Genomic DNA, 27,737 nt, shown 5'->3' with positions numbered 1-27,737 from the left:
CACCCTCTCTCTCTCTCTACCTCCCACCTCTCTATCTCTCTCTACCTCCCACCTCTCTCTCTCTCTCTCCCCCTCTCTCTCTCTCTCTACCTCTCTCTACCTCCCACCTCTCTCTCTCGCTCTACCTCCCACCTCTCTCTCTCTCTCTCTCTCTCTCTCTCTCTCTCTACCTCCCACCTCTCTCTCTCTCTCTCTCTCTCTTGCTCTACCTCCCACTCTCTCTCTCTCTCTCTCTCTCTCTACCTCCCACCTCTCTCTCTCTCTCTCTCTCTCTCTACCTCCCACCTCTCTCTCTCTCTCTCTCTCTACCTCCCACCTCGCTCTCTCTCTCTCTCTCTCTCTCCCCTCCCTTTCCCCCTTTTCTCTTCCTTCCTTCCCTCTCTCTATCTGTCATCAGTTTGCCCGGCCTCAGTCTCTGATAGGCTTTGGATCTCGCTTTGACAAGCTGGACCAGGCCGAGACTCGCAGTCTGCTCATGTGTTTCCTCCACATCATGAAGACCATATCGGAGGGTGAGACACATAGGGTTACCTCCATGCAGGTCCTATAATTCACTACAGTAAGCGCCAAATGTATTGAGACAGTGACACTATTTATTTTTTATTTAATTTTTTGGCTCTGTACTCCAGCACTTTGGATTTGAAATTATACAATGACTATGAGGTGAAAGTGCAGATTGTCAGCTTTAATTAATTTGAGGGTATTGTCATCCACATCGGATGAACCGTTTAGAAATTACAGCACTTTTTGTACATAGTCCCCCCATTTTAGGGGACCAAAAGTATTGGGACAAATTCACTAATATGTGTATTAAAGTAGTAAAACGTTACGTAGTATGTGGACACCACTTCAAATTAGTGGATTCAGCTATTTCAACCACACCCATTGCTGACAGGTGTATAAAATCGAGCACATAGCCATGCAATCTCCATAGACAAATATTGGCAGTAGAATGGCCTGTACTGAATAGCTCAGTGACTTTCAACGTGGCACCGTCATAGGATGCCACCTTTCCAACAAGTCAGTTCATCAAATGTATGCCCTGCTAGAGCTGCCCCGGTCAACTGTAAGTGCTGTTATTGTGAAGTGGAAACGTCTAGGAGCAACAACGCCTCAGCTGCGAAGTGGTAAGCCACACAAGCTCACAGAACGGGACCACCGAGTGCTGAAAAAGAACTGTTAGTCGGGAGCTTCATGAAATGGGTTTCCATGGCCGAGCAGCCACACAAGCCTAAGATCATCATGTGTAATGCCAAGCGTTGGCTGGAGTTGTGTAAAGCTCGCCGCCATTGGACTCTGGAGTGATGAATCACGCTTCACTATCTGGCAGTCCGACGGACGAATCTGGGTTTGGCGGATGCCAGGAGAATACCACCTGCCCCAATGCATAGTGCCAACTGTAATGTTTGGTGGAGGAGGAATAATGGTCTGGGGATGTTTTTCATGGTTCGGGCTAGGCCCCTTAGTTCCAGTGAAGGGAAATCTTAACGCTACAGCATACAATGACATTCTAGACGATTCTGTGCTTCCAACTTTGTGGCACAGTTTGGGGAAGGCCCTTTCCTGTTTCAGCATGACAATGCCCCCGTGCACAAAGCCAGGTACATACAGAAATGGCTTGTCGAGATCGGTGTGGAAGAACCTGTCTGGCCTGCATAGAGCCCTGACCTCAACCCCATCAAACACCTTTGGGATGAATTGGAACGCCGACTGCGAGCCAGGCCTAAGCAGTTCCCGACCTCACTAATACTCTTGTGACTGAATGGAAGCTAGTCCCCGCAGCAATGTTCCAACATCTAGTGGAAAGCCTTCCCAGAAGAGTTGAGGCTGTTATAGCAGCAAAGGGGGGACCAACTCCATATTAATGCCCATGATTTTGGAATGAGATGTTTGACGAGCAGGTGTCCACATACCTTTGGCCAGTTAGTGTATTTGGGCCCATATTCATAGCACGCAATGTCTACATCAAGCTTGTGACTCTACATATTTGTTGGATGTATTTGCTGTTTGTTTTGGTTGTGTTTCAGATTATTTTGTGGACAATAGAAATGAATGGTAAATAATGTATTGTGTCATTTTGGGATCACTTTCATTGAAAATAAGAATATAATATGTTTCTAAACACTTCTAAAGTAATGTGGATGCTACCATGGTTATGGATAATCCTGAATGAGTCATGAATAATGATGAGTGAGAAAGTTACAGAAGCACAAATATCATCTGCACTTTAACCTCATAGTCATTGCATCATTTCAAATCCAAAGTGCTGGAGTACAGAACCAAAACAACAAAAAATGTGTCACTGTCCCAATACTTTTGGAGTGCACTGTATATGTATTCTTTGTGTAATTCTGTGGTTAACCCCTTCACTACCGGACCATAGCCAATAGTACAGTGGCCTGGAGGCAATCGGACCATATACGAGGCCTACACGGTAGCCAGGTAGCTAGTGCCAATTCCTTAGTGTTAACCTTTTCCATACCGGACCGTAGCCTACAGTAGGGTTGTTACGATACCAGTATACTCAATTTTCCATGGCAAAAAGGAAAACATGAAGAAGTCTAAACTATGCTTTATGTGAAATATTTGGTGCTAGGCTGTTTGTTTCCAACATTAGGACTGTTTTCCTCAAAGTAATTTTGCTTCAGGTTTTGTTTGCTTACCATGATACTTAAGAATATTGCGATACTGGTATGCACTGTTAGTCAATATATTGCTTTTGCACAGTGAAGTAGTACAAGGACAGGTGCATGTGATAAGAACACTGCCTTTTTTCCTGTTTGCAGAGGTGATGGTTTCCTATTGGCACCGAGCCATACACCAGGAGATCTCCGACTTCTTCAACATCCTGGAGTATGTATACTCAGTGTTAACACTTCCTCTGTCCCTGTGTAGATGGACAGATACGATAGGTGGATGGATGCATGACAATTATTTTCAAAGACACAACTACCCATATCAGACTTCAAATAAGTAGTTGCAAACGCAAAACTTGGAAGAAGTTGAATAGTAGAAGAATATGGAGAATAATACGAGTGTTCTTGCAGACTCAAGCACACTAATTCCCCTATATTTTAGCCCATTGTAAGGAATGAGAATTGTTCCACCGACTTACACTTTACCCCAAAAAAGAGAAAGGGGCCTTTAAGGGGGTTGGGTATTGGTGCTGGTGTCTCCAATATTATTGCTTGATGACCAGCAGAAACCTACTAAAGGATCCCCCCCTTGGTGAAATAGAAAAGCTTACATTCTCTAAAGATTAAGTGTGTGATCGTAGTTTGATTATACAACACCACACCCGATAAAAACACTGGCTTAACAAAAAGAATCACATTTGTCATGTATTTTTTGTTTTTGTTTCACTTCTATACAGTTGTGATGTATTCATTTTCAAAATTGTTCTGTATGGCCAAATGAACGGTCTTGTCAATCAATTCAAATGTATCGCACTGTATACTTGTACTGTAGGCCAATCACATGCTGAAGAACAGGAACCTGCTGACGGTGTTGTAGTGATTTAAGTTGTTTTTGAAGACCACCCTGCCACTGAGCTGGACATAAGCAATTTCTCCCACCTTCAGTGGAACTATGGCTGCGTTTCTGACACTGTTCCCCCGTTTCCCCCACACATTATTCAGAAATTCACCATTCCTCACTAAAACAACAGAGCTCTCCTTGACACCGTTGTCGTTGTTGTACATTGTGTAACATTCCTTTGACCTTGGTTGTGAAGAAGCCTTGACCATACCGCACAAACACACAGATGTATACTGAACAAAAATATAAACGCAACATGCAACAATTTCAAATATTTTACTGAGTTACAGGTCATATAAAAAAATCAGTCAGTTGAAATAAATTCATTAGGCCCTAATCTTTGGATTTCACATGACTGGGCAGGAGTGCAGCCATGGGTGGTCCTTGGAGGGCATAGGCCCACCCACTTGGCAGCCAGGCCCACCCATTGGGGAGCCAGGCCCAGCCAATCAGAATGAGTTTTTCCCCACAAAAGGGCTTTATTACAGACATAAATACTCCTCAGCATCCCCCCACTCCCCCTCAGACGATCCTGCAGGTGAATCAGCCGGATGTGGAGGTCCTGGGCTGGTTTGGTTACACGTGGTCTGCGGTTGTGAGGCCGGTTGGACGTACTGTCAAATTCTCTAAAATGACGTTGGAGGCAGCTTATGGTAGAGAAATTAACATTCAATTCTCTGGTAACAGCTCTGGTGGACATTCCTGTAGTCAGCATGCCAATTGCACACTCCCTCAAAACTTGAGACATCTGTGGCATTGTGTTGTGTGACAAAACTGCACATTTTAAAGTGGCCTTTTATTGTCCCCAGCACAAGGTGCACCTCTGTAATGGTCATGCTGTTTAATCATCTTCTTGATATGCCACACCTGTCAGGTGGATGGATTATCTTGGCAAAGGAGAAATGCTCACTAACAGGGATGTAAACAAATTTGTGCACAAAATCAGAGAGAAATAAGCTTTTTGTGTTCATGGACAATTTCAGGGATTTTATTTTTTCAGCTCATGAAACGTGGGACCAACAATTTACATGTTGCGTTTATATTTTTGTTTAGTGTATTGTAGGGTTGTAGCCATTGCCAGTGTTAGCGTAGATCTTAGTGTACTTTATTGGTGTAGCAATGTTGTTTGGCTCATAGGTACCTTGCTGTTCCGTAGCAACAGAAAAGGCCACACTCATGACTAGGGAAAGGATGGGGAAATGATGGTCAGTTGAGTTTTTCATGAGAGTAAGATTAATTGATTGATTTAAATAGAACATTGCAAAGCCAAATAATAAATAAAGCAATAATCTCACTACTGACAGGATGAGCAAATTACTGTCAGCTTCTTGTTTAGTGCAAGAGTAAGAAATCAGTGAGAAACATCAGTGAATAGTAAAAATATTCCTTGATAACATTGTGCATCTTGATAACATCTTGATAACTCTCTTGATAACATTGTGTGTGTGGGTGCAAGGTTGTGAAACTCTTGTCTACTTTACTATAATCGAGTGTATTTCCCTCACATAAAGTTGGTTCCTGTTTCATTCACGTTTACGTGGCTCAAGCAAAAACACCTTAGTGGTTGGTTGGGAATGGTGCCTCCCACAATTTAGGCAATGGGTGCAGTTGGTGGCTCCACGTGTGGTCTGGGGACGGCAGCGCTACCACTAGACCAGACTCCAGCATTGCCAGAATACCATCTAAGATCATAGTTGGCATCTGTTTCTTTAGAGCTCAAACACACCGTGAAGAAGAATGGTTGCTGTCCTATCGTCTCTGCTGTCCTGAACAGAATATCTGCCACCATTTTTCTGTTAATTTCCAGAAGGTTCTACATGATGAAGCGGTGTAAAAAGCAACTGTTGTTGACACCCAGCAGTTTATTGCTAACACACCACGGCCATCCGCTGCTTTTAGGCCTTCGTCTTCGCAGTGACACAGGGACGAAAACCTGCAAAGTCATATTGAAAGAAGTCAATCATTGCACACCTGAATGGAGTGGGAAGCGGTAGATCAAACAGGTTCTATCGTATACTTGTAGGCCCAACGGGGAGGGGAGTAAATTGGGACTGGCTGTTTTAGGACAGCCTAGCGGTTAGAGCGTTGGGCCAGTAACCGAAAGCAAGGCACTTGACCCTAATTTGCTTCAGGGGCGCCGTACTACTATGGCTGACCCTGTAAAACAACACATTTCACTACACCTATCCAGTGTATGTGACAGTAAATTGAACTAGTAGTCTTAGATTCAATCCGGACCACGGAAGATCTGCGTTATAGTACGATTGACATTTTAAGGTAATTTCCGATTGAGCTGACCGTGAGTGTGGTCTCTGCGAATGCTGAAACATTGCCTTTAAAAGTAAACTGCGCTATAATGCGGATCCTCCGTAGTCCGGATTGAATCTAACCCTGACTTACGTAAGTAGGCCTAGTTGAACTTTCCAGCGCTAATGACTTTGTTCTCTCATTACATGGAGGGAGGGAGGAAGGTGTGCATAGCGGAGAGAGACAGAGGAGGAATGGAATGGTGGGAGACTTGGCAGAGGGGAACGGATGAGACCGATAAAAGAGAGAGAGGGAGAGAAAGAAAGAGAGAGCGAGGGGCTGTGAAACTGATGAGAGAGAGAGAGATAGGCTCCAACTTTTCTCACCTAGCATCCGCTCAGGTCTGCAGTAAATTCACTGTTTCCTGTCTCTGCTGGAGCTTCTCTTATTATAACACACAGCTCCAAGACACAAAGTCTTGAAGGAGTTCCCACATATGCTGAGCTCTTGTTGGCTGCTTTTCCTTCAATCTGCGGTCATCTGATGCAGCACTCCATCACTCTCCTTCTTGGTAAAATAGCCCTTACACAGCCTGGAGGTGTGTTGGGTCATTGTCCTGTTGAAAAACAAATGATGATAGTCCCACTAAGCCCAAACCAGATGGGATGGCGTATCGCTGCAGAATGCTGTGGTAGCCATGCTGGTTAAGTGTGCCTTGAATTCTAAATACATCACAGACAGTGTCACCAGCAAAGCACCCCCACACCATAACACCTCCTCCATGCTTTACGGTGAGAAATACACATGCAGAGATCATCCGTTCACCTACACCGCGTCTCACAAAGACACAGCGGTTGGAACCAAAAATCTCAAATTTGGACTCTGAACAGTTGATGTTGAGATGTGTCTGTTACTTGAACTCTGTGAAGCATTTATTTGGGCTGCAATTTCTGAGGCTGGTAACTCTAATGAACTTATCCTCTGCAGCAGAGGTAACTCTGGGTCTTCCATTCCTGTGGCGGTCCTCATGAGAGCCAGTTTCATCATAGCGCTTGACGGTTTTTGCGACTGCACTTCTTGAAATGTTCCGTATTGACTTACCTTCATGTCTTAAAGTAAAAATGGACTGTCGTTTCTCTTTGCTTACTTGAGCTGTTCTTGCCATAATATGGACTTGGTCTTTTACCAAATAGGGCTATCTTCTGTATACCACCCCTACCTTGTCACAACACAACTGATTGGCTCAAACGCATTAAGAAGGAAATAAATTCCACAAATTAACTTTTAACAAGGCACACTTGTTAATTTAAATGCATTCCAGGTGACTACCTCATGAAGCTGGTTGAGAGAATGCCAAGAGTGTGCAAAGCTGTCATCGAGGCTAAGTGTCTATTTGAAGAATCTCAAATATAAAATATATTTTGATTTGTTTAACACTTTTTTGGTTACTACATTATTCCATATGTGTTATTTCATCGTTTTGATGTCTTCACTATTACTCTACAATGTAGAAAATAGTACACATAAAGAAAAATCCTTGAATGAGTAGGTGTTCTAAAACTTTTGACCGGTAGTGTACACACACATACACACACACACACACATACACACACATACATACACATACACACACATACATACACAGACACACACACACACTCATCGTGACTGCACAAACACAGACATGCATCGTGACAGCACGCACAACACATACCCACATGCACACAAACACTTGCAAACTTATACTCAACACACACACCCTGATACACACTCTCTCTCCTCTTCCTCTATGCAGGCTGTGTCTCCAGCACTTCAGATTCCTGGGGAAGCGCCACATAGCCAGGTAAGTGTCAGCCTTCCACAGGCTTTTAGCTGATACTATGTACCTGCTACTGTTCTTCTTCTCCCACTTAGAGGTTGTGTGTGTGTGTGTGTGCGTGCGTGCGCACGTATGTGCGTGTGTGTATGGGTGCGTGCGTGTGTGTGTTCATTGGTTTTACCAATGAAAGACATGCAACAGAACCTTGTGTCAGATTGTGTGAAATGTAATGTTTGCTCAACAGCCAGATACACACACACACACACACACACACACACACACAAATTCAACCACACACACATTAAACTACCCTCCCCCGAAGTGACACAGTCACATACACACTTAATGTTCATAATGTATGCGCACGCAACCGTCGGTCACTCACAAACTAACAAACGTAATTTGTGTACTGTATGCGTATGCACACACTCAGGCTGCTCCCAGGGTCCAGGGTTGGGCCAACTGACTGTCTCCCCAGCCCCAGCTGCTGCTGCTGTGTGTGTGTGTGTGTGTGTGTGTGTGTGTGTGTGTGTGTTTGCTTGCCTGTGTCTGCGTCTCCTGCTGCTGGCTGCAGTCGATAGAGGGAGAGAGAGAGAGGGCGGAGAGAAAGGGGGGAATATGATTAATGGCAGACACACAGAGATGTTGACAACGAGGTGGGCGTACTGGGACGTTTCTCACTATCGTGGTTGGCAAGAGCATGGTAGTTGGGGGTGGGGGGGTTTAGGAATGGTGTGTGTATCTGTCTGTTTGGTCTGTCTGTTTGGTGTGTCTGTCTGTTTGTTGGTGTGTGTGGTGAAGAGCCTGATCACCTGGATATACTCTAGTGAGCTCAAACCAGTGTGATATAGTTATTGGTGTACACTTTGTGTGTTCGTGTGTGTCCGTGGATCCTGGAGCAGAGCCATAGGCTTTCCCAGCCAGACTTTTTCTCTTCGCCTGGATTTTGATTCCTCTCTGCTAATTTAATTAGTCCTTATTAGAAGAAGAAGATGTTTATTTTTTCTTCTTGTTCTCTTTTTGTCAGAGCCAACAAAAGGCTGCTAATGTGGTTTGTTTAACTATGTCAGGCATTAGTAGAATAAAGACGAAGGGGCTGGGAGACTTGTGTGTGTCCCAAATGGCACCCTATTCCCTATATAGTGCACTACTTTTGACCAGAGTCCGTAAGTGCACTATAAAGGGAACAGGGTGCCATTTGGGTCACGGACATTGTCTGGGGCTGATAAGTAACATGCAACCTTAATCAGAGAGGCTGCTGGGGGATTTGAATAGGCTCTCTCTCTCTTTCTCTCTCTCTCTCCTTCTCTGAGGGGCCAAGCCTTTGATGTCTGTCTGAACTCTTTTTTGAAGTATGCCTCGTGCATCCACAGCGCTGTTTGAAGGTTTCGCCGAGACATTCCTATAATTTATTCTGTTTCAATTGCGCCTCATTGGTTTTTATTTCCCTCTTCTTACCTCATCCAGCACATCTCTCTGTTGAATGGATACAGCCTAGCAGGAGCATACATCAACACACAACATTTTACATTTTAGTCATTTAGCAGACGCTCTTATCCAGAGCGACTTACAGTTAGTGAATACATATTTTTTTTATACTGGCCCCCCGTGGGAATCGAACCCACAACCCTGGCGTTACAAACGCCATGCTCTATCAACTGAGCTACATCCCTGCCGGCCATTCCCTCCCCTACCCTGGACGACGCTGGATCTCTAGTGGCACAGTTAGCACTGCGATGCAGTGCCTTAGACAACTGCGCCACTCAGGAGACAACACACCTGTAACACTGGTTGTGTCCCAAATAGCACCCTATTCTCTTTATAGTGCACTACTTTGGACCAGAGCCCTATGGCCCCTGGTCCTATTCCCTTTATAGTGCACTACCTTTGACCAGGATATACTACCCCTATGGGTAGTAGTAGGGCAAAAGTAGTAGGGCACACCGCCCTATCCCACCTGGACAAGAGGAATACCTATGTGAGAGTGCTGTTCATCGACTACAGCTCTGCTTTCAACACCATAGTACCCTCCAAGCTTGTCACAATGCTCAGGGCCCTGGGCCTGAACTCCTCCCTGTGCAACTGGGTCCTAGACTTCCTAACGGACCGACCCCAGATGGTGAGGGTAGGCAACAACACCTCCGCCACACTGATCCTCAACACCCCCCGAGGTGTGTGCTCAGCCCCCTCCTGTACTGCATATTCACCCATGACTGTGTGGCTATGCACGACTCCAACACAATCATCAAGTTGGCTGCCGACACGACAGTGTTAGGCCTGATTACCAAACAACAACGAGACTACAGGGAGGTGGTTAGAGCCCTGGTGGAGTGGTGCCATGATAATAACCTAACCCTCAATGAAAAAACAAAGGAGCTGATCATGGACTACAGGAGACAGCAGAGGGAGCATGCCCCCATCCACTCGACGGGGCCGCAGTGGAGAGGGTAAAAAGCTTTAAGTTCCATGGCATGCACATCACCGAGGACCTGAAATGGTCCCACCATACCGACACCGTGGTGAAAAAGGCGCAACAGTGCCTCTACAACCTCAGGTGGCTGAAGAAATTCAGCATGGCCCTTAAGTCCCTCATGCACTTCTACAGATGCACCATTGAGAGGATTATGTCGGGTTGTATCACCGCCTCTTAGGGCAACTGCACCGCCCTCAACCGCATGGCTCTCCAGAGGGTGGTGCGGTCAGCCCAACGTATCACCGGTGTTAAAGGAAGGCCAAGAATATCATCAAGGACCTGTCATGACTGTCCTGTGTGAGGATCTAAGGCCTCAGATCAGCTTGGCAATGGATGACAATAACCAGACCCTCTCTCACCCACAGAAGAGGGGAGGGGGGGACTGGGCCGGTTTTGACACCTCACACCTGTTCGTAAATTAGGCAGGAGGGGAATCTCTTTCTACACCTCCAGTATTGGTGATTGGAATGTCCCTTTGTCTCCAGAATATTTTTGCCGCCAAAACTCTAACGTCCAAAAAGTCAACACTGGAACAATATTTCTAACATCAGAATGTGGGGAATGGTCAGTGGGGATCTAAAGAATAATCATGTCATATTGTTTATTATTTTGTGATGTCATTAAGAATGGTATCAAGAAAATACTATAACTTGAAAAGTATACACACTTTATTTGTAAAGTTTTCATCCAATACGTTGTGTGTATAATATGGAAAATTATGAGAGTATGTTTGTTGAGATAGGAATGTGATTTTAGTTTTCTAACGAGATCATAGTGTTTGATGATGCTTTGCACCAGTAAGTAGCCACGCCCCGAGTGAGCTCAGAGATCGTGTCAGCATGATGGAACGCCCCTTTTAACCAGAGTGCATAAAAAGCCTTGGTAACTAAATTAACATCAGACCAGAAAGACGTGAGGCGGTCGCTACACGTCTGAAAATGGTTGGAACGTTGAACCTCAACATGAGGTGAAGAAGACTAACTCCCAGACTAGACCTGAACATTGCCAGACTGCAGCTGTGCGTGTAAAGTGGTTCAAACTCTGACTAACCACACGAGGTGGAAATAAGTAAATCCCCTCTCAAACAATCACTGGGACAGCTAAGTAGCTGCTCTGAAGAAAGACTCCACTCCAAACCAAGACAACTAAGAAGAAGGACATTGTGACCTCTGGTGGACAACCAGAGCCTTACACAGACACATGACACCACCGAAAAGGCTTGGTTTCACCAGAGATAGATGACGAACAAAGGCATCCACACGTAAATACATTCATGATTTCTTACTCCAAACAGGCGGTGGTTCGTGAGCAAAGTATTATGATTACTTTGAAGGTAGTTTCCAAATGTATCAATGATAAGTGTCTCTTTCTCTTTGTCTCTCTTTCCCTCTCTCTCTCTCTTTACCCCTCCCTCTTTTGGTAACCAAGCAGTCATGTTGTTGTTAGTCCGCTAGGGACTTTTTCTCATGTATTAAGTGTGTATGTTATTCTGTGTTATTATTTAGTTAGCTAGTAAATATATAATTAAGCCAATTTGTGTAGTGCTGAATCATAAGTAAAGCCGGGGTTCGTGCAGATCCAAGAAGTCTACGACCTTTCAGAATGAGACTGATAAGAGGTAATGATTAATACGTTGACTGTTTTATACATATTGATAGGTAAAGACCTTTTAGAGTTTAATTCGGGAGATGGTAACTCTATAAACAACTTCTTCCGTGGTGCCCCAAATCCTAATGAGTTAATTGTTACATGATTAATTTAATTGAGTAACAATTAAACATAGTTTGTTGATTTGATCAATAAGAGTCATCATATTAATGAAAATCACATCACGACAGACCTCAGCAACCCGAGCCAGGGTCTGTTCACTCTGCTACCTTCTGGCAGACCAAGACGGTACAGGTGCATTAAAGCCGGAACCGAGAGACTGAAAAACAGCTTCTATCAGACTGTTGAACAGCCATCACTAGCCATCTACCTGCCCGGTACTCTGCCCTGCACCTTGATACTAATGCCACATGTATATAGAGTCATTGAATGCTGACCACCTCATATTCTGTTTATATACTGTTGTTTACTCATTCTATATGTATATAGTGTATTCTCGGCATAGCTCATCCTAATATACCTACTACTGTACATACCATTTTCTTTCCAAATGATATACTGTATACACATCATGTATTTATATTCTAGATTCTGACACAGGCTCACTCTAATATATCTACCCCTGGATTGTTAATTTAACCAGTTCTGCTATTTCTTGATTTCTTGTTTAGATTAATTTAATTATTTGTGTATTTGTATTGTATTTGCGAGACATTCTACTGCACTGTTGGAGCTGGAAACATAAGCATTTCGCTGCATCTGCTATAACACCTGCAGATCTGTGTACGCAACCAATAAAGTTTGATTTGATTTGACAAAGGGAATAGAGTGCCATTTGGACGCATCCACTAAAAGGCTGTTTCCTATTACACTTGTCAGCGTATCTGTAACATTGATAATACATGAAACACACTCGTAAACACTGATATTACATGTTAACACACTGATTACACTGGTGTGTGTGCGTGTGTGTTTGTTTGTTGACCTTGCTCTTGCCTCTCCCTGTGCGTTGTCTCCTCTACGCTCGATGTATTGATGTGTTAATGGCTGGTCTATGTGACTGCACATTTATTGATGGCCACACTACATGTGTGATGAATGTGGTGCAACCAAGACTGATTTCTTACTGTTTAACCCTAAAACTTTTGCTGTGATATTTTTGTGTGTATGTGTGTGTAGCTACTGCATGGCTTTTGCTGTTGTCATATGTAAGCTAATGATCATGTAGCATTCATGTAGCATGATGACCATCCTCCTCTCCATCCCTCTTCCTCCATCGTCCCTCCATCCGCTGCTCTAGATTCTCTGTGTTTACTGGCCCTAGTAGCATCAGTGACCTGGCCACTAAGAAATCTGCTAATTGAGATAGCTGGTCTGGTTAGGCCCAATTCACATGTTAATCTCTGTCACCACATACACTAACTACTGTATTAGCAACAAGCAAACTAGGTTGCATTTACTAAAGCTCTCTGACCCTTGCTTCCAACTAATGCTATCTATAGCCGTTAAAATACTTCCAACCTAACGGCAACCTCAACCTAACATTGGAAAAATATATTTGTTTCTCTATCTAACGCCACTAACTCCGCTACTTCGCTGTGGCAGCGTGCCATACTGAAATGACCCCATCCTCTTTCTGCTTGGCTTGATGGCTTTAGCCCACCTGAGCCCATATGTATCAAGCGTTTCTAGGATCAGGACCCACCCTGTCCATAATAATCTGATTCATTATGATCTAAAAGGCTAAACTGATCCCAGATCAGCACTCCTACCCTGAGACGCTTGATAAATACGGGTTGTGATGTTCAATTCAACAACGAGGAGGAAGAGTATGATGATGATGGCGATGGTGGTGTGACTTAACGCTGGTGTCATTGGCTTGTGAACAGGAAGCTAGCGGCCGCAGTAAAGCTGGCCCAGGCCACCCAGAACAATGGCACCCTGAAGGGCTCTAACCATTCCTCCCAGTCCTCCTCAGGCCTGCTCCCTCAATGGTAAACACACAGTCGCTACCTAGGGTCCCTCCACACAGGGACGAAGTTTTCCCTACACCCAGATCTTGGATCAGTTTAGCATTTACCCCACTAATCGTTAAGGTTAGGATTGGGGAGGGGAAGCTGATCCTAGATCTGTACCTAGGGGAAACTTCACCTCGGCGCTCCACACAGCGTCCGACACGAATTTACACCCATACGTACCCTTTTCACACTACTGAGCTGAGCCGAGCTGTACTCTGCTGGCCTGGTTACGCATCCACTATAGTTGCTGGAACCGTGCTGGAAAGGACACTGTGAAAATAAAATATTTCAGGTTGGCACAATAGTGAAAAGGGTAATAATAATACAGTGCATTCGGAGAGTATTCAGACCCCTTAACTTTTTCCACATTTTGTTACGTTACAGCTTTATTTTAAAATGTGTGTAGATCGTTGACAAAAAAATTACAATTAAACCCATTTTAATCTCACTTTGTAACACAACAAAATGTGAAAAGGTTTAAAGGGGTGTAGACTTTCTATAGGCACCGTATGTAACAATAGCTAGGTGTCTTTAACATGGAGTTGAGTGATAGAGGCAGAAAGGAGCTATTCTGTTCCACTTTATTTAGAACTTTTGTCCAGTAAGCTATACATTTTTTGTCCAGTAAACTATACATTTTTAGTCCAGTAAACTATAATTTTTTTGTCCAGTAAACTATACATTTTTCGTCCAGTAAACTAAATATTTTTAGTCCAGGAAACTATAAGTAGGGCTTAAACCATCTGAGTTTGTGTACACCATTTGTCCTGTTATGAGTTTAGTTCATCATTCCTGCTCATCAGTGTCGTCTTCATGGTCCTGAACACGTGACCATCCATGGTGGACATTGTGAGTGTGTCATGTGACATAGTGTGGCGGACACTCTGTTTTCCCAGCATGCCCCTCAGTGTCTACCATACGTTTGGCGTGGTGTAATTGGCTAGTCCTTTGTCTGCATATCCTCCCCCTTTAAAAATAGATAGCCTGTCTTAACAGCAATCCCGTTTAACTACGTGGTCACATTGGAACCTATGCACTTGTGGAGATCTGATAGGATTTGACATGTGCAGTCAATAAATGCTCCTCCAAGGTTAATTGGAGATTTCACCATATTGCTTATACCAATCACATCCTCTCAGATCTCCACAAGTGCATAGGGCATAGGGTCTAGGGGTCCATTTGGGATTGGGCCGCAGTGCAGAATTACAGGCTGTTTTCAAGGCGGAGTGAATATATCGGGTGTCGTGTTCACGAAATGCGAAACATTATGAAACGGGTAAAATGAGCGTTCTTATTGGACAAGTTCACAGAGGATCTCCTTTGTTTCAAAACGTTTTCACCTGATTCGTCCCTGCTGAACACCACCCAGACTTGTGAGGTTGAAAGTTATGTGTTGACCCTCTCACCTTTAACCCCTGACCGTCTGGTCACCAGGATGCTGTCAGGACAGGATGGCCATCGGCACGCCCGCTCCCAGACTATGCCCATCATCCGGGCCAAGAACGCCCTGACCAACCCCAAGCTGCTGCAGATGATGGAGACTGGTAATGCCCCCCTGAGTACACCCGCCTAACAACACTGCTGGGCACTGCCACCCCGGTCCCATTTCAAAACTGTTTAGTTCACATAGTTCACATGTTCCGTTAGTTAGTTAGCTTTTGTTGTCCAATGGCTTTTTTCCTCTTACTAACCATCAACAGTGCTAAGTAATATTACTTAGCTATTACAATTATGTCTCCAGTGTTGTCTTTTGTTAGGTGTGCTTCTGTACCATTGACCCTTTCCTGTCCTTCCCTCAGATGGGAACATCCCAGAGGGTGACCACCTGAGCCCGACGGACATCGAGGCCAATCTGTCCACCGAGGTGGCCCTCATCGTACTGGATGTCCTGGGCCTCTTTGTCCATCACCACAAGGTCAGACAACAACACTGACCACTGTCTGAATGGTCAAACACCGATCTCTACAACCTACAGACCTGCTACGGTTGTGCAACTTTCCCAAAATTCCCAGGTTTTCCAGAAATCCCAGTTGGAAGATTCCTGGAATCACGAGGGAATAAACACGCAATCTGGGATTTCTGGAAAACCTGGGCATTGTGGGGGAAATTCCTAGAATTTTGCAATTCTAGACCTGTCATTCATGAGAGCCTATTTTAATACGCCACTGCCATCTTGTGGTTATTACTAAGAACTACAGTGACTTTCTCGCCAGGAATCCACATTAAATATCGCTCTGTTTCACTATTCACTATTGTTTCACTTCACTGAATCTGAGATATTCCGTTTGTATTCCAAGCTAGGGATTTTTATCTTCTGTTGTTCTTGTAGGTTGCTGTGCACTCCTCAATCCTCAAGTTGGCTGTCCCTCAAATCCTTCAATTGCTATACTCTGTAAAGCAACCCAGACATGCCGTTTTGTCTGTGTTTTGACCGTACCCATTTATGTCTGTGTCCCAAATGGCACCATTTTCTCTATATAGTGCACTGCTTTTGACAAGAGCCTTATAGGCCCAGGTCAAAAATAGTGCACTAAAGATGGAATAGGGTACCCTTATTCCCAGACTCAATTGGTACCGGCTGGTGGACGAGATTAAGAATAGGGTGCCATTTGGGAAGAACATATGTTGATTGTTGTTCTTTCTCTCCCACAGAAACAGTTACTGCAGGACGAGGGTCAGAACCTGCTGATGAAGAAGGTGTTCGACACCTACCTCCTGTTCTTCCAGATCAATCAGTCCACCAGCACCCTGAGACACGTCTTCGCTGCCCTGCGCCTCTTCATACAGAAGGTCTGTGCACTAGCTGATAGCTCTCACACACATACACGTATGCAAGCATACATGTGTGCACACACACACGCACACACTAACTGACTTCATGGACACAGAATGATTTCATAGTACATTACTAATGCAAACTCTCTCTCTCTTCCTTTCTCCCCCTCCCTACTCTCTCTCGCTCTTCCTCCTTACCCCCACATCTCTTCTCTCTATCTCCTTCCTTACCTCCCCTCTCTTTCTCCCTTCTTACGCCCCCCCCCTCTCTCTCTAGTTCCCCTCTGCGTTCTTCCAGGGTAAAGCGGACCTGTGTGGCTGCCTGTGCTACGAGATCCTGAAGTGCTGTAACCACCGCTCCAGCTCCACCCAGACTGAGGCCTCCGCACTCCTCTACTTCTTCATGAGGAAAAACTTTGAGTTCACCAAGGGAAAGTCCATCGTCCGCTCCCACCTACAGGTCAGTCAGTGGAGGTGCGGGGTGGGTATGTCTGGGTGGGTGGGAAAAGGTGTGTGTGTGTGCCAGAGATTTCTTTATTTTCACTCTTTTGTTCGGTGAACACAGGGCCTGGATAGAGAAAGGCCACAATATATCAATGGCTTTGTTTACCTCTGAAACAGACAGTTTAGCAGCCGATCAGAGACCACACACACACACAGATCGCCACACTGTTTCAGAGCGGTTGTGATCATCACCACACTGTTTCCCGTTCTCTCCTCCATCCCTCCAGCTGATCAAGGCAGTGAGTCAGCTGATAGCGGATGCTGGCATCGGGGGCTCACGCTTCCAACAGTCTCTGGCCATCATCAATAACTTTGCCAATGGAGATGCTCCTCTCAAGGTGAGAACAGGGACTGGACTGAGAAATTTCGGCGTCCCAAATGGCACCCTATTCCCTTTATAATCCACTACAGTATAAATCAGGGATGGGCAACTGGCGGGGGAACACAGTCAGGATCTCAACTTACTGTTGCGAGGTAGAATATTAGAAAACACAAGGTGCAATTTCTAAATTTGGTTGTGCATCAACAGTTTTTCTCTTGTAATGTCAGTCACTAATAGTCAATCAATTAGGCCATGTCAGCAAAACATTTTTGGATTGGTAAGTTAGTCTAGTGGCCAGCTATCTAAACTTGTAGTAACCAAGGTCTAGTTAGTAGTCAGTCTCACTCAGATATCATATTAAAAACTGGAAACATTTCTCTCCGCCCCATGGTAAATGTTTTAGAATTGCCCAAAATCGAATGTTATTTATCACATGCTTCGTAAAACAACAGGTGTAGACTAACAGTGAAATGCTTACTTACAGGCCCTTCCCAACAATGCAAAGAGAAAAAATTGAAATATAATAACACAAGGAATAAATACACAATGAATAATGATAACTTGGCTATATACACAGGGTACCAGTACCGAGTCGATGTGCAGGGGTACGAGGTAATTGAGGTAGATATGTACATAAAGGTAGGGATAAAGTTTCTAGGCAACAGGATAGATAATAAACAGGAACAGCAGCGTATGTGATGAGTCAAAAGAGTTAGTGCAGTAGCAGAGAGAACAGTCTATGACTTGGGTGGCTGGAGTCTGACAGTTTTTAGGGTCTTCCTCTGACACCGCCTATATGGCAATAGGGTTGCATTTGGGAGTCAGCCCTAGTGTTGAGGAATTAGAGAGTTAGTGATTCCTCTCTTAACTCCCTCTATTGACTAATAATGTTTGTATATACTGCGATTGTGTATACTGTCCGTGTTTGATCTGATGTGACGTCATGTCATGTCATGTACATTGTGTCTGTAACTGAGACACACAGAAGCCAAAAACCCTTTGTCCATGTTTACCACTAAAAGAACAATAAACCTTTATAAACTGTGATGTCAACGTGTATGATCCATCCTTTCTCCCAGAACACACCGTTCCCTGCTGAGGTGAAAGATTTGACCAAGCGGATTCGCACGGTGTTGATGGCCACGTCCCAGATGAAGGAGCACGAGAAGGACCCGGAGATGCTGGTGGACCTGCAATACAGCCTGGCCAACTCCTATGCCAGCACGCCCGAGCTCCGGCGCACCTGGCTGGAGAGCATGGCCAAGATACATGTCCGCAACGGAGACCTCTCCGAGGTACAGTAGGACTGGGTTACTGGGATATGTTATGGGTTATGTGATGTTATGTTATGTATAGGGTACAGAGATATGTACAGTGGGTATCATAAGTATTCACCCCCCTTGGATTTCTTCACATTCTGTTGCGTTACAAAGTGGGATTGAAATTAATTTAATTGAGTTTTTTGTCATAGATCTACAAAAAATACTCCATAATGTCAAAGTGAAAAGAAAATTCTACAAATGTTTACAAATGAATACAAATTAAATAACTAAAATATAGTTGTGGCATAAGTATTCACCCCCTTTGTTTAGGCGAGACTAAATTACACTGAACAAAAATATAAATGCAACATGCAACAATTTCAAAGATTGTACTGAGTTACAGTTCATATAAGGATATCAGTCAATTTAAATAAATTATTTAGGCCCTAATCTATGGATTTCACATGACTGGGAATGCAGATATGCATCTGTTGTTCACAGATACCTTAGAAAAAAGGTAGGGGCGTGGATCAGAAAACCAGTCAGTATCTGGTGTGACCACCATTTGCCTCATGCAGCGCGACACATCTTGGTGCTCCGTTACTGCTTGCCGTGCGGTAGCAGAGAGAACAGTCTATGACTAGGGTGGCTTGAGTCTTTGGCCATTTTGAGGGCCTTCCTCTGACACCGCCTAGTATAAAGGTTCTGGATGCCAGTACATCACTGGGGCGTACGCACTACCCTCTGTAGCGCCTTATGGTCGGATGCCGAGCAGTTGCCATACCAGGTGGTGATGCAACCGGTCAGGATGCTCTCGATGGTGCAGCTGTAGAACGTTTTGAGGATCTGGGGACCCATGCCAAATCTTTTCAGTCTCCTGAGGGGGAAAAGGTGTTGTCATGCCCTCTTCACGACTGTCTTAGTGTGTTTGGACCATGATAGTTTGTTGGTGATGTGGACACCAAGGAACTTGAAACTCTCGACCCGCTCCACTACAACCCCGTCGATGTGAATGGGTGCGTGTTCGGCCCTCCTTTTCCTGTAGTCCACGATCAGCTCCTTTGTCTTGCTCACGTTGAGGGAGAGGTTGTTGTCCTGGCACCACACTGCCAGGTCTCTGACCTCCTCCCTATATGCTGTCTCATTGTTGTCGGTGATCAGGCCTACCACTGTTGTGTCGTCAGCAAACTTAATGATGGTGTTGGAGTCGTGCTTGGCAACGCATTTGAGGTGAACAGGGAGTACAGGAGGGGAATAAGCACGCACCCCTGAGGGGCCCCCGTGTTGAGGATCAGCGTGGCAGATGTGTTGTTACCTACCCTTACCACCTGGGGGTGGCCCGTCAGGAAGTCCAGGATCCAGTTGCAGAGGGAGGTGTTTAGTCCCAGGGTCCTTAGCTTAGTGATGAGCTTTGTGGGCACTATGGTGTTGAACGCTGAGCTGTAGTCAATGAACAGCATTCTCACATAGGTGTTCCTTTTGTCCAGGTGGGAACGGGCAGTGAGGACTGCGATTGAAATTGCGTCATCTGTGGATCTGTTAGGGTGGTATGCGAATTGGAGTGGGTCTAGGGTTTCCGGGATGATGGTGTTGATGTGAGCCATGACCAGCCTTTCAAAGCACTTCATGGCTACCGACGTGAGTGCTACGGGGCGGTAGTCATTCAGGCAGGTTACCTTCGCTTTCTTGGGCACAGGTTCTGCTTGAATGATGTGATGGTATCTGTGATGAAACTGTTCACCTCCTTTCCTCCTGTTCCTCTGTCCCTCAGGCAGCCATGTGTTACATCCACATCTCAGCCCTGATCGCTGAGTCCCTCAAGAGGAGAGGTGAGCACAGCCCGGTGGGCCGCAACATGGCAACAAGCTTCTGCAGTGTGTGTATGTGTGCTCTCTAGCGTGTATGTGTGTGTGTGGAGAACCTCTAACCTCTTTGCTTGTGAGTCTTCTGGACGCTTCTGGCCATCAATTGGCTGGGACAGCATGTGTGACATCATCATGCAGCGCTGTGTGCATATGGCTACTTTAGCCTTTCTGCAAACATTTGTTCTGCTGTAGGGGTGGAAATGGTATGAGTGGGTTGATGTGTGTGTGTGTGTGTATGTGCATGTACGTGCTTGTGGGTTTGTTATACACTGTGGATGTGTGCATGCTTTTGTGTGTTGGCATATGACTTATTGTGTGTGTGTGTGTGTGTGTGTGTGTGTGAGAAGAGAGGTTAGTCAGAGCTGAGCTGTGTGTGCTCTGTCTCACAATCCCACTGTCTGGAAAACAATGACATCATCCAATCAGCACACAGAGACCTCAATGTGCTACGGTACTGGCCATCCACTCTTTACTCTCTCATACACAAACATAGCCTGCGTCCCAAATAGCACCATATTCCCTATATAGTGCACTACTTTTGACCAGAACCCAATGGGCCCTGGTCAAAAGTAGTGCACTACATAGGGAATAGGGTGCCATTTGGGACATTGCCCGTGTCTGCTGCTGTGAGTGCGACTTCACATCCTCTCATGTATAGTATGCGCTACTATGACATGGGAACTCGGTGTCTCCATCTGCACGCGTGTGTGCTTGCTAGCCCATGCATGCTTCACCGTTCAGAGCCTGAGCCGTCATCTCTCTCTCTCTTTCTGCCGCCGCTCGCCGTGTGTGGAACGCATGCCCTGTAAACCACTGGCTTGTCATGAAGAGAAAAAAGGCAAAACAGAAGTGAAAAGTTCCAAGTATGTACAGTAAACTCCTATACTCCTCCTTATAACGCAGGCTACTGGAAACCTGACAAGGCCAGGATGTCAAGTGTGGTTCCTGAGGAGCCCCATGTCATTAACTGTAGCCCCTTACTAACCCCCCGAGATGGAGAAAGTGAGTGTGCCGCCCTGGGGCCGGGCCATGGAACAGGGATGCGTAAAGGGTGGGGGGGATTCAAGCTATGCTTACTTCAGAATCAGAACTTTATTCGCCAAGTACATTTACATCTACCAGGAATTTAACGTTGTGAAATGGTGCTGACAGCAGTAAACAGAATATACAGAACGTACACATAATCTACATACAGCATACAATATAGATAGTGAAAACAGTTTACTTGGACCAAACTTTGACTGCAACTAGCAGAATGGAGTCTGAATTCTTACAGGTGCACAGTGTAATGTTTTGAAGTCCACTGCAATGGCTTAACCATACCACTTAGAACGAAGCAATGTATTGGACATGCATTCTAAGTGGTATACTGAACATACCTTATGACTCAAAAGACTAGCAGAATGGAGTCCAGACAGGTATAATGTTTTGAAAGATGTCTTTGGTCTACCTTGCCTTTTGAGAGATGCCTTTTATTGATGTCCACTCAAGTTTCACTTGAAATGTGTAAAGAAAGCACGTTCACAATGAATGGTGTTACTGTTCTTTGTTTGGATTTGTTGATATGGAACACAAGGAATGTTAAGTACCACAGTGTAACTGTGTGTGTGTTGTTACCGTGTGTGTGCACACCATGCGAGTGTGTGTCTGTCTGTCTGTGTGTGTGTGTGTGTGTGTGTGTGTGTGTGTGTGTGTGTGTGTGAGTTAGCGAGAGTGTGTGGTGTATGGGTTCAAACCATTGGATGATAAAATGCACACAAGCATAAAGAAGAGAGTGACAAAATGTTGTTCCTATGAGCTCTCTGCTCCTATGTCCCTCCTTCTCTGATGTCATATCCTGTGTGAAACCTCAGCGTCGTTCTCCATGGGCTGGGCGGCCTTCCTGTGCGTCTCACCGAACGTGAAGGAAGAGGGGGCCATGAAAGAGGACACAGGGACTCAGGATACCCCCTACACAGAGGTACCCTCACCCCCACTGGCTCCAGTACAAATAATTGTATAGATTTTTCAGCTCAGATTTGGAAGATCATTTATTGGCAATACAGTGCAGAGCCAGGGCCCGTATTCATAAAGTGTCTCAGAGTAGGAGTGCTGATCAAGGATCAGGTCGCCCCTCTTATTCATTATGACTTAAAATGCCAGACAGATCCTAACCTCCCTGTTTATGTAGGATACTCTGGTGGAGCAGCTGGAGCTGTGCGTGGACTACCTGTGGAAGTCTGAGAGGCACGAGCTCATCGCCGATATCAACAAACCCGTCATTGCCGTCTTTGAGAAGAGGCGAGATTTCAAGGTGACTGGGGGGATAGGACAAGGTTGTTTCTTGTCCAGGCCAGAAACACTCGGACAGGAAGGAGATAGTGTAATAGCAGTTGTGATTGACATTGTGTGCGTGTGCGTGTGTGATCCACAGAGGCTGTCGGAGCTGTACTACGACATTCACCGCTCCTACCTGAAGGTGACAGAGGTCGTGAACTCTGAGAAGCGTCTGTTTGGCCGATATTACCGCGTGGCGTTCTACGGACTGGTAAGTGCCATCATAGCCACAGAAGACACTGAAAATGACTAACACACCTTATAGATAGGTGTGTGTGTACCGTGTACCTAGCCTGAGTGCCAGTCTTTGTGCTATCATGCTAACTCCTTGTTACTCATTGTCATGTTTGGCATCGATCTGGATCATACATACAGACTGGCACTCAGGCTAGCGTGTACCATCCCTGCTCCGGGATTCAGTCCTTCAGGTCTCAGGGGAGGAGGAATGATGTCACAGCGCGATGCTAAACTAGCTTCAACTAGCTTCTACTAGCTTTGACTAGCTTGATAGCCTCCACATCTGCAGCATACAGTACATGCTATAGCCCTCCGGTACGAACCCAGTCTCCTCTGTCTTTTGTCCCATAAGGGACGTCAAACTCCTACATTCACTAAGCTGGTTGGACACATCTTAGAAGAGCCTGAATCCTTTAGACATTGAACCTTTGGGGAATGGAGAGAGGGGTAGATCACAACTGGTCTCTAGTCAGTCTCTTTAATTCCTCCATCTGCTGTGTTTCTTTTCTTCCTTTTGGTTTTTCTATATCAAGATTGCGGTAAGTTTGTGTCTCTTTTTGTTTCTCATCTTCTTTGCTCCTCTTACCTTCTCTCTTTCCTCTGCTCTCCCTTCACCGGTAGTAGCTTCTCTAACCTGTCTTCGAAGATATATGCTGTATACATATTGTTATGCGCTTCTATATGATATGTATACCTACCGGGATTTGGGGTCGATTCTATATCAATTCAGTCAATTCAGGAATATAAATGAGGAAATTGGCATTGGAATTTCAGTTTACTTCCTGAGTTGAAGGAATTTATATAGAATTGACCCCAACCCTGATACCTACCCCGATACCTACATCCTATAATCTCCAGTAATCTTTTTCCCTTCAACGATCACAATCTCTAATCTTTAGCTCCTGTGAACAGATCTTAGAACAGTTGGTGTCAAGATGACATAGCAGCATACATGCAGGCAGGCCAGGGCCTGTATTCACAAAGCATCTCTGAATGGGACTGCTGATTTTAGGATCTGTTTAGCATTTTAAATCATAATGAATAAGAGGGGCGACCTGATCCTAGATCAGCACTCCTACTCTGAGACACTTTATGAATACGGCCCTGGTCATGAATGTTGGAATGTAGGGCTCTTTCTCAACTCATCTCTCCTCGATTCCTCTCATCCCCTCTTCTCACAGCCTCCTTCTCCAAACCGAGGGTCTGAGTGGAGGGACTTTGGACTAGGGTTGAATATTTTCCCAGAATTTTACAAATGTTCCATCCCGAGAATAAATCACTTTTTTCCCAGGTAACCCGGTGTTTCCCGGCAAAACCAGAAGTGTCATTCAAAAGCAGATAAATCATTTAAATAGCCTATGTCTGGATTTGATTAGAGCTTTGATCGAAAATTCAAGCCTGATGCTACCTGAGCCTGATGAGCCATACATTAAATACATTTTATGAGCCCTACATTAAAGACATTTAATGAGCCCAAAAAAGCCCAAATGATTGTGCTGTTATCCAATACATATATATGATACGGTAGGCTACTGCACATTACGCACAACTGAAAAAACATAAAAGCCCATAGATGTAGCTACAGTGAGGGGAAAAAAGTATTTGATCCCCTGCTGACCCACTGACAAAGAAATGATCAGTCTATAATTTTAATGGTAGGTTTATTTGAACAGTGAGAGACAGAATAACAACAAAAAAATCCAGAAGAACGCATGTCAAAAATTTTATAAATTGATTTGCATTTTAATGAGGGAAATAAGTATTTGACCCCCTCTCAATCAGAAAGATTTCTGGCTCCCTGATGTCTTTTATACAGGTAACGAGCTGAGATTAGGAGCACACTCTTAAAGGGAGTGCTCCTAATCTCAGCTTGTTACCTGTATAAAAGACACCTGTCCACAGAAGCAATCAATCAATCAGATTCCAAACTCTCCACCATGGCCAAGACCAAAGAGCTCTCCAAGGATGTCAGGGACAAGATTGTAGACCTACACAAGGCTGGAAAGGGCTACAAGAACATCGCCAAGCAGCTTGGTGAGAAGGTGACAACAGTTGGTGCGATTATTCGCAAATGGAAGAAACACAAAAGAACTGTCAATCTCCCTCAGCCTGGGGCTCCATGCAAGATCTCACCTCGTGGAGTTGCAGTGATCATGAGAACGGTGAGGAATCAGCCCAGAACTACACGGGAGGATCTTATCAATGATCTCAAGGCAGCTGGGACCATAGTCACCAAGAAAATAATTGGTAACACACTACGCCGTGAAGGACTGAAATCCTGCAGTGCCCGCAAGGTCCCCCTGCTCAAGAAAGCACATATACATGCCCGTCTGAAGTTTGCCAATGAACATCTGAATGATTCAGAGGACAACTGGGTGAAAGTGTTGTGGTCAGATGAGACCAAAATGGAGCTCTTTGGCATCAACTCAACTCGCCGTGTTTGGAGGAGGAGGAATGCTGCCTATGACCCCAAGAACACCATCCCCACTGTCAAACATGGAGGTGGAAACATTATGCTTTGGGACACTGTAAAGTCCATGGAGAATAAGAGCACTTCCTCCCAGCTGCCCACTGCACTGAGGCTAGGAAACACTATCACCACCGATAAATCTACAATAATCGAGAATTTCAACAAGCATTTTGCTACAGCTGGCCATGCTTTCCATCTGGCTACCACTAACCCGGCCACCAACTCTGCACCCTCTGCTGCAACTTGCCCATGCCCCCCCCCGCTTCTCCTTCACACAAATTCAGACAGTTGATGTTTTGAAAGCGCTGCAAAATCTGGACCCCTACAAATCAGCTGGGCTAGACAATCTGGACCCTTTCTTCCTAAAACTAGCCGCCGAAATTGTCGCAACCCCTATTACTAGTCTGTTCAACCTCTCTTTCATAACGTCTGAGATCCCCAGAGATTGGAAAGCTGCCGCGGTCATCCCCCTCTTCAAAGGGGGTGACACTCTAGATCCAAACTGCTACAGACCTATATCCATCCTGCCCTGCCTTTCAAAGTATTCGAAAGCCAAGTTAACAAACAGATCATCGACCATTTCGAATACCACCGTACCTTCTCCGCTATGCAATCCGGTTTCCGAGCTGGTCACGGGTGCACTTCAGCCACGCTCAAGGTCCTAAACGATATTATAACCGCGATTGATAATAGACAGTACTGTGCAGCCGTCTTCATCGACCTGGCCAAGGCTTTCGACTCTGTCAACCACCGCATTCTTATTGGCAGACTAAATAGCCTTGGTTTCTCAAATGACTGCCTCGCCTGGTTCACCAACTACTTCTCAGATAGAGTTCAGTGTGTCAAATCAGAGGGCCTGTTGTCTGGACCTATGGCAGTCTCTATGGGGGTGCCACAGGGTTCAATTCTTGGGCCGACACTTTTCTCCGTGTATATCAATGATGTCGCTCTTGCTGCTGGTGACTCTCAGATCCACCTCTACGCAGACGACACCATTTTGTATACATCTGGCCCTTCATTGGACACTGTGTTAACAAACCTCCAAACGAGCTTCAATGCCATACAACAATCCTTCAGTAGCCTTCAACTGCTCTTAAACACTAGTAAAACTAAATGCATGCTTTTCAATCGAACGCTGCTAGCACCCGCCCACCCGACTAGAATCACCACTCTCGACGGGTCTGACCTAGAGTATGTGGACAACTACAAATATCTAGGTGTCTGGTTAGACTGTAAACTCAACTTCCAGACTCACATAAAGAATCTCCAATCCAAAGTTAAATCTAGAATCGGCTTCCTATTTCGCAACAAAGCCTCCTTCACTCATGCTGCCAAACATGCCCTCGTAAAACTGACTATCCTACCGATCCTTGACTTCGGCGATGTCATTTACAAAATAGCCTCCAACACTCTACTCAGCAAATTGGATGTAGTCTATCACAGTGCCATCCGTTTTGTCTCCAAAGCCCCATACACTACCCACCACTGTGACCTGTACGCTCTTGTTGGCTGGTCCTCACTACATGTTCGGTCGTCAAACCCACTGGCTCCAGGCCATCTATAAATCACTGCTAGGCAAATCCCCGCCCTATCTTAGCTCATTGGTCACCATAGCAGCACCCACCCGTAGTCTGCGCTCCAGCAGGTATATCTCACTGGTCATTCCCAAAGCCAACACCTCCTTTGGCCGCCATTCCTTCCAGTTCTCTGCTGCCAATGACTGGAACGAATTGCAAAAATCTCTGAAGCTGGAGACTCTTATCTCCCCCAATAACTTTAAGCATCAGTTGTCAGAGCACCTTACCGATCACTGCACCTGTACACAGCCCATCTGAAATTAGCCCACCCAACTACCTCATCCCTATATTGTTATTTAATTTGCTCTTTTGCACCCCAGTATCTCTATTTGCACATAATCTCTTGCACATCTAGCATTCCAGTGTTAATACTATTGTAATTATTCTGCACTATAGCCCATTTATTGCCTTACCTCCATAACTTGCTACATTTGCACACACTGTATATATATTTTCTGTTGTATTTTCTGACTTTATGTTTTTTTCTTTACCCCATATGTAACTCTGTGTTGTTTTTATTGCACTACTTTGCTTTATCTTGGCCAGGTCGCAGTTGTAAATGAGAACCTGTTCTCAACTGGCTTACCTGGTTAAATAAAGGTGAAATAAAATAAAAAAATAAATAAAATAAAAATGCTTTGGGGGTGTTTTTCTGCTAAGGGGACAGGACAACTTCACCGCATCAAAGGGACGATGGACGGGGCCAT

General features: G+C 45.0%; 1 protein-coding gene across 9 annotated transcripts in view; it reads left to right on the top strand.

The window, feature by feature from the left end:
• The window catches only part of LOC121561264 (dedicator of cytokinesis protein 10-like), a 179,543-nt gene that overhangs the window by 132,891 nt on the left and 18,915 nt on the right, over positions 1 to 27,737 (top strand). For 4 of the 9 annotated variants that reach the window (XM_045212206.1, XM_045212198.1, XM_045212175.1 and 1 more), the window contains exons 36-51: positions 398 to 512; positions 2,787 to 2,853; positions 7,580 to 7,627; positions 13,574 to 13,678; positions 15,137 to 15,246; positions 15,502 to 15,617; positions 16,355 to 16,492; positions 16,755 to 16,937; positions 17,209 to 17,319; positions 18,383 to 18,598; positions 20,337 to 20,394; positions 21,334 to 21,432; positions 22,284 to 22,390; positions 22,601 to 22,723; positions 22,844 to 22,957; positions 23,517 to 23,522. In XM_045212206.1, the coding sequence (XP_045068141.1) occupies positions 398 to 512; positions 2,787 to 2,853; positions 7,580 to 7,627; positions 13,574 to 13,678; positions 15,137 to 15,246; positions 15,502 to 15,617; positions 16,355 to 16,492; positions 16,755 to 16,937; positions 17,209 to 17,319; positions 18,383 to 18,598; positions 20,337 to 20,394; positions 21,334 to 21,432; positions 22,284 to 22,390; positions 22,601 to 22,723; positions 22,844 to 22,957; positions 23,517 to 23,522 (1,716 nt within the window). The remainder of the gene's footprint in view (positions 1 to 397; positions 513 to 2,786; positions 2,854 to 7,579; positions 7,628 to 13,573; positions 13,679 to 15,136; positions 15,247 to 15,501; positions 15,618 to 16,354; positions 16,493 to 16,754; positions 16,938 to 17,208; positions 17,320 to 18,382; positions 18,599 to 20,336; positions 20,395 to 21,333; positions 21,433 to 22,283; positions 22,391 to 22,600; positions 22,724 to 22,843; positions 22,958 to 23,516; positions 23,523 to 27,737) is intronic. The other 5 variants (XM_045212181.1, XM_041873862.2, XM_045212238.1 and 2 more) reach the window with 4 other exon arrangements.

The sequence above is a fragment of the Coregonus clupeaformis genome, chromosome 5, assembly GCF_020615455.1.
Source record: "Coregonus clupeaformis isolate EN_2021a chromosome 5, ASM2061545v1, whole genome shotgun sequence".
Classification (NCBI taxonomy): Eukaryota; Metazoa; Chordata; class Actinopteri; order Salmoniformes; family Salmonidae; genus Coregonus; species Coregonus clupeaformis.
This window is presented reverse-complemented; position numbering and strand designations above follow the sequence as displayed.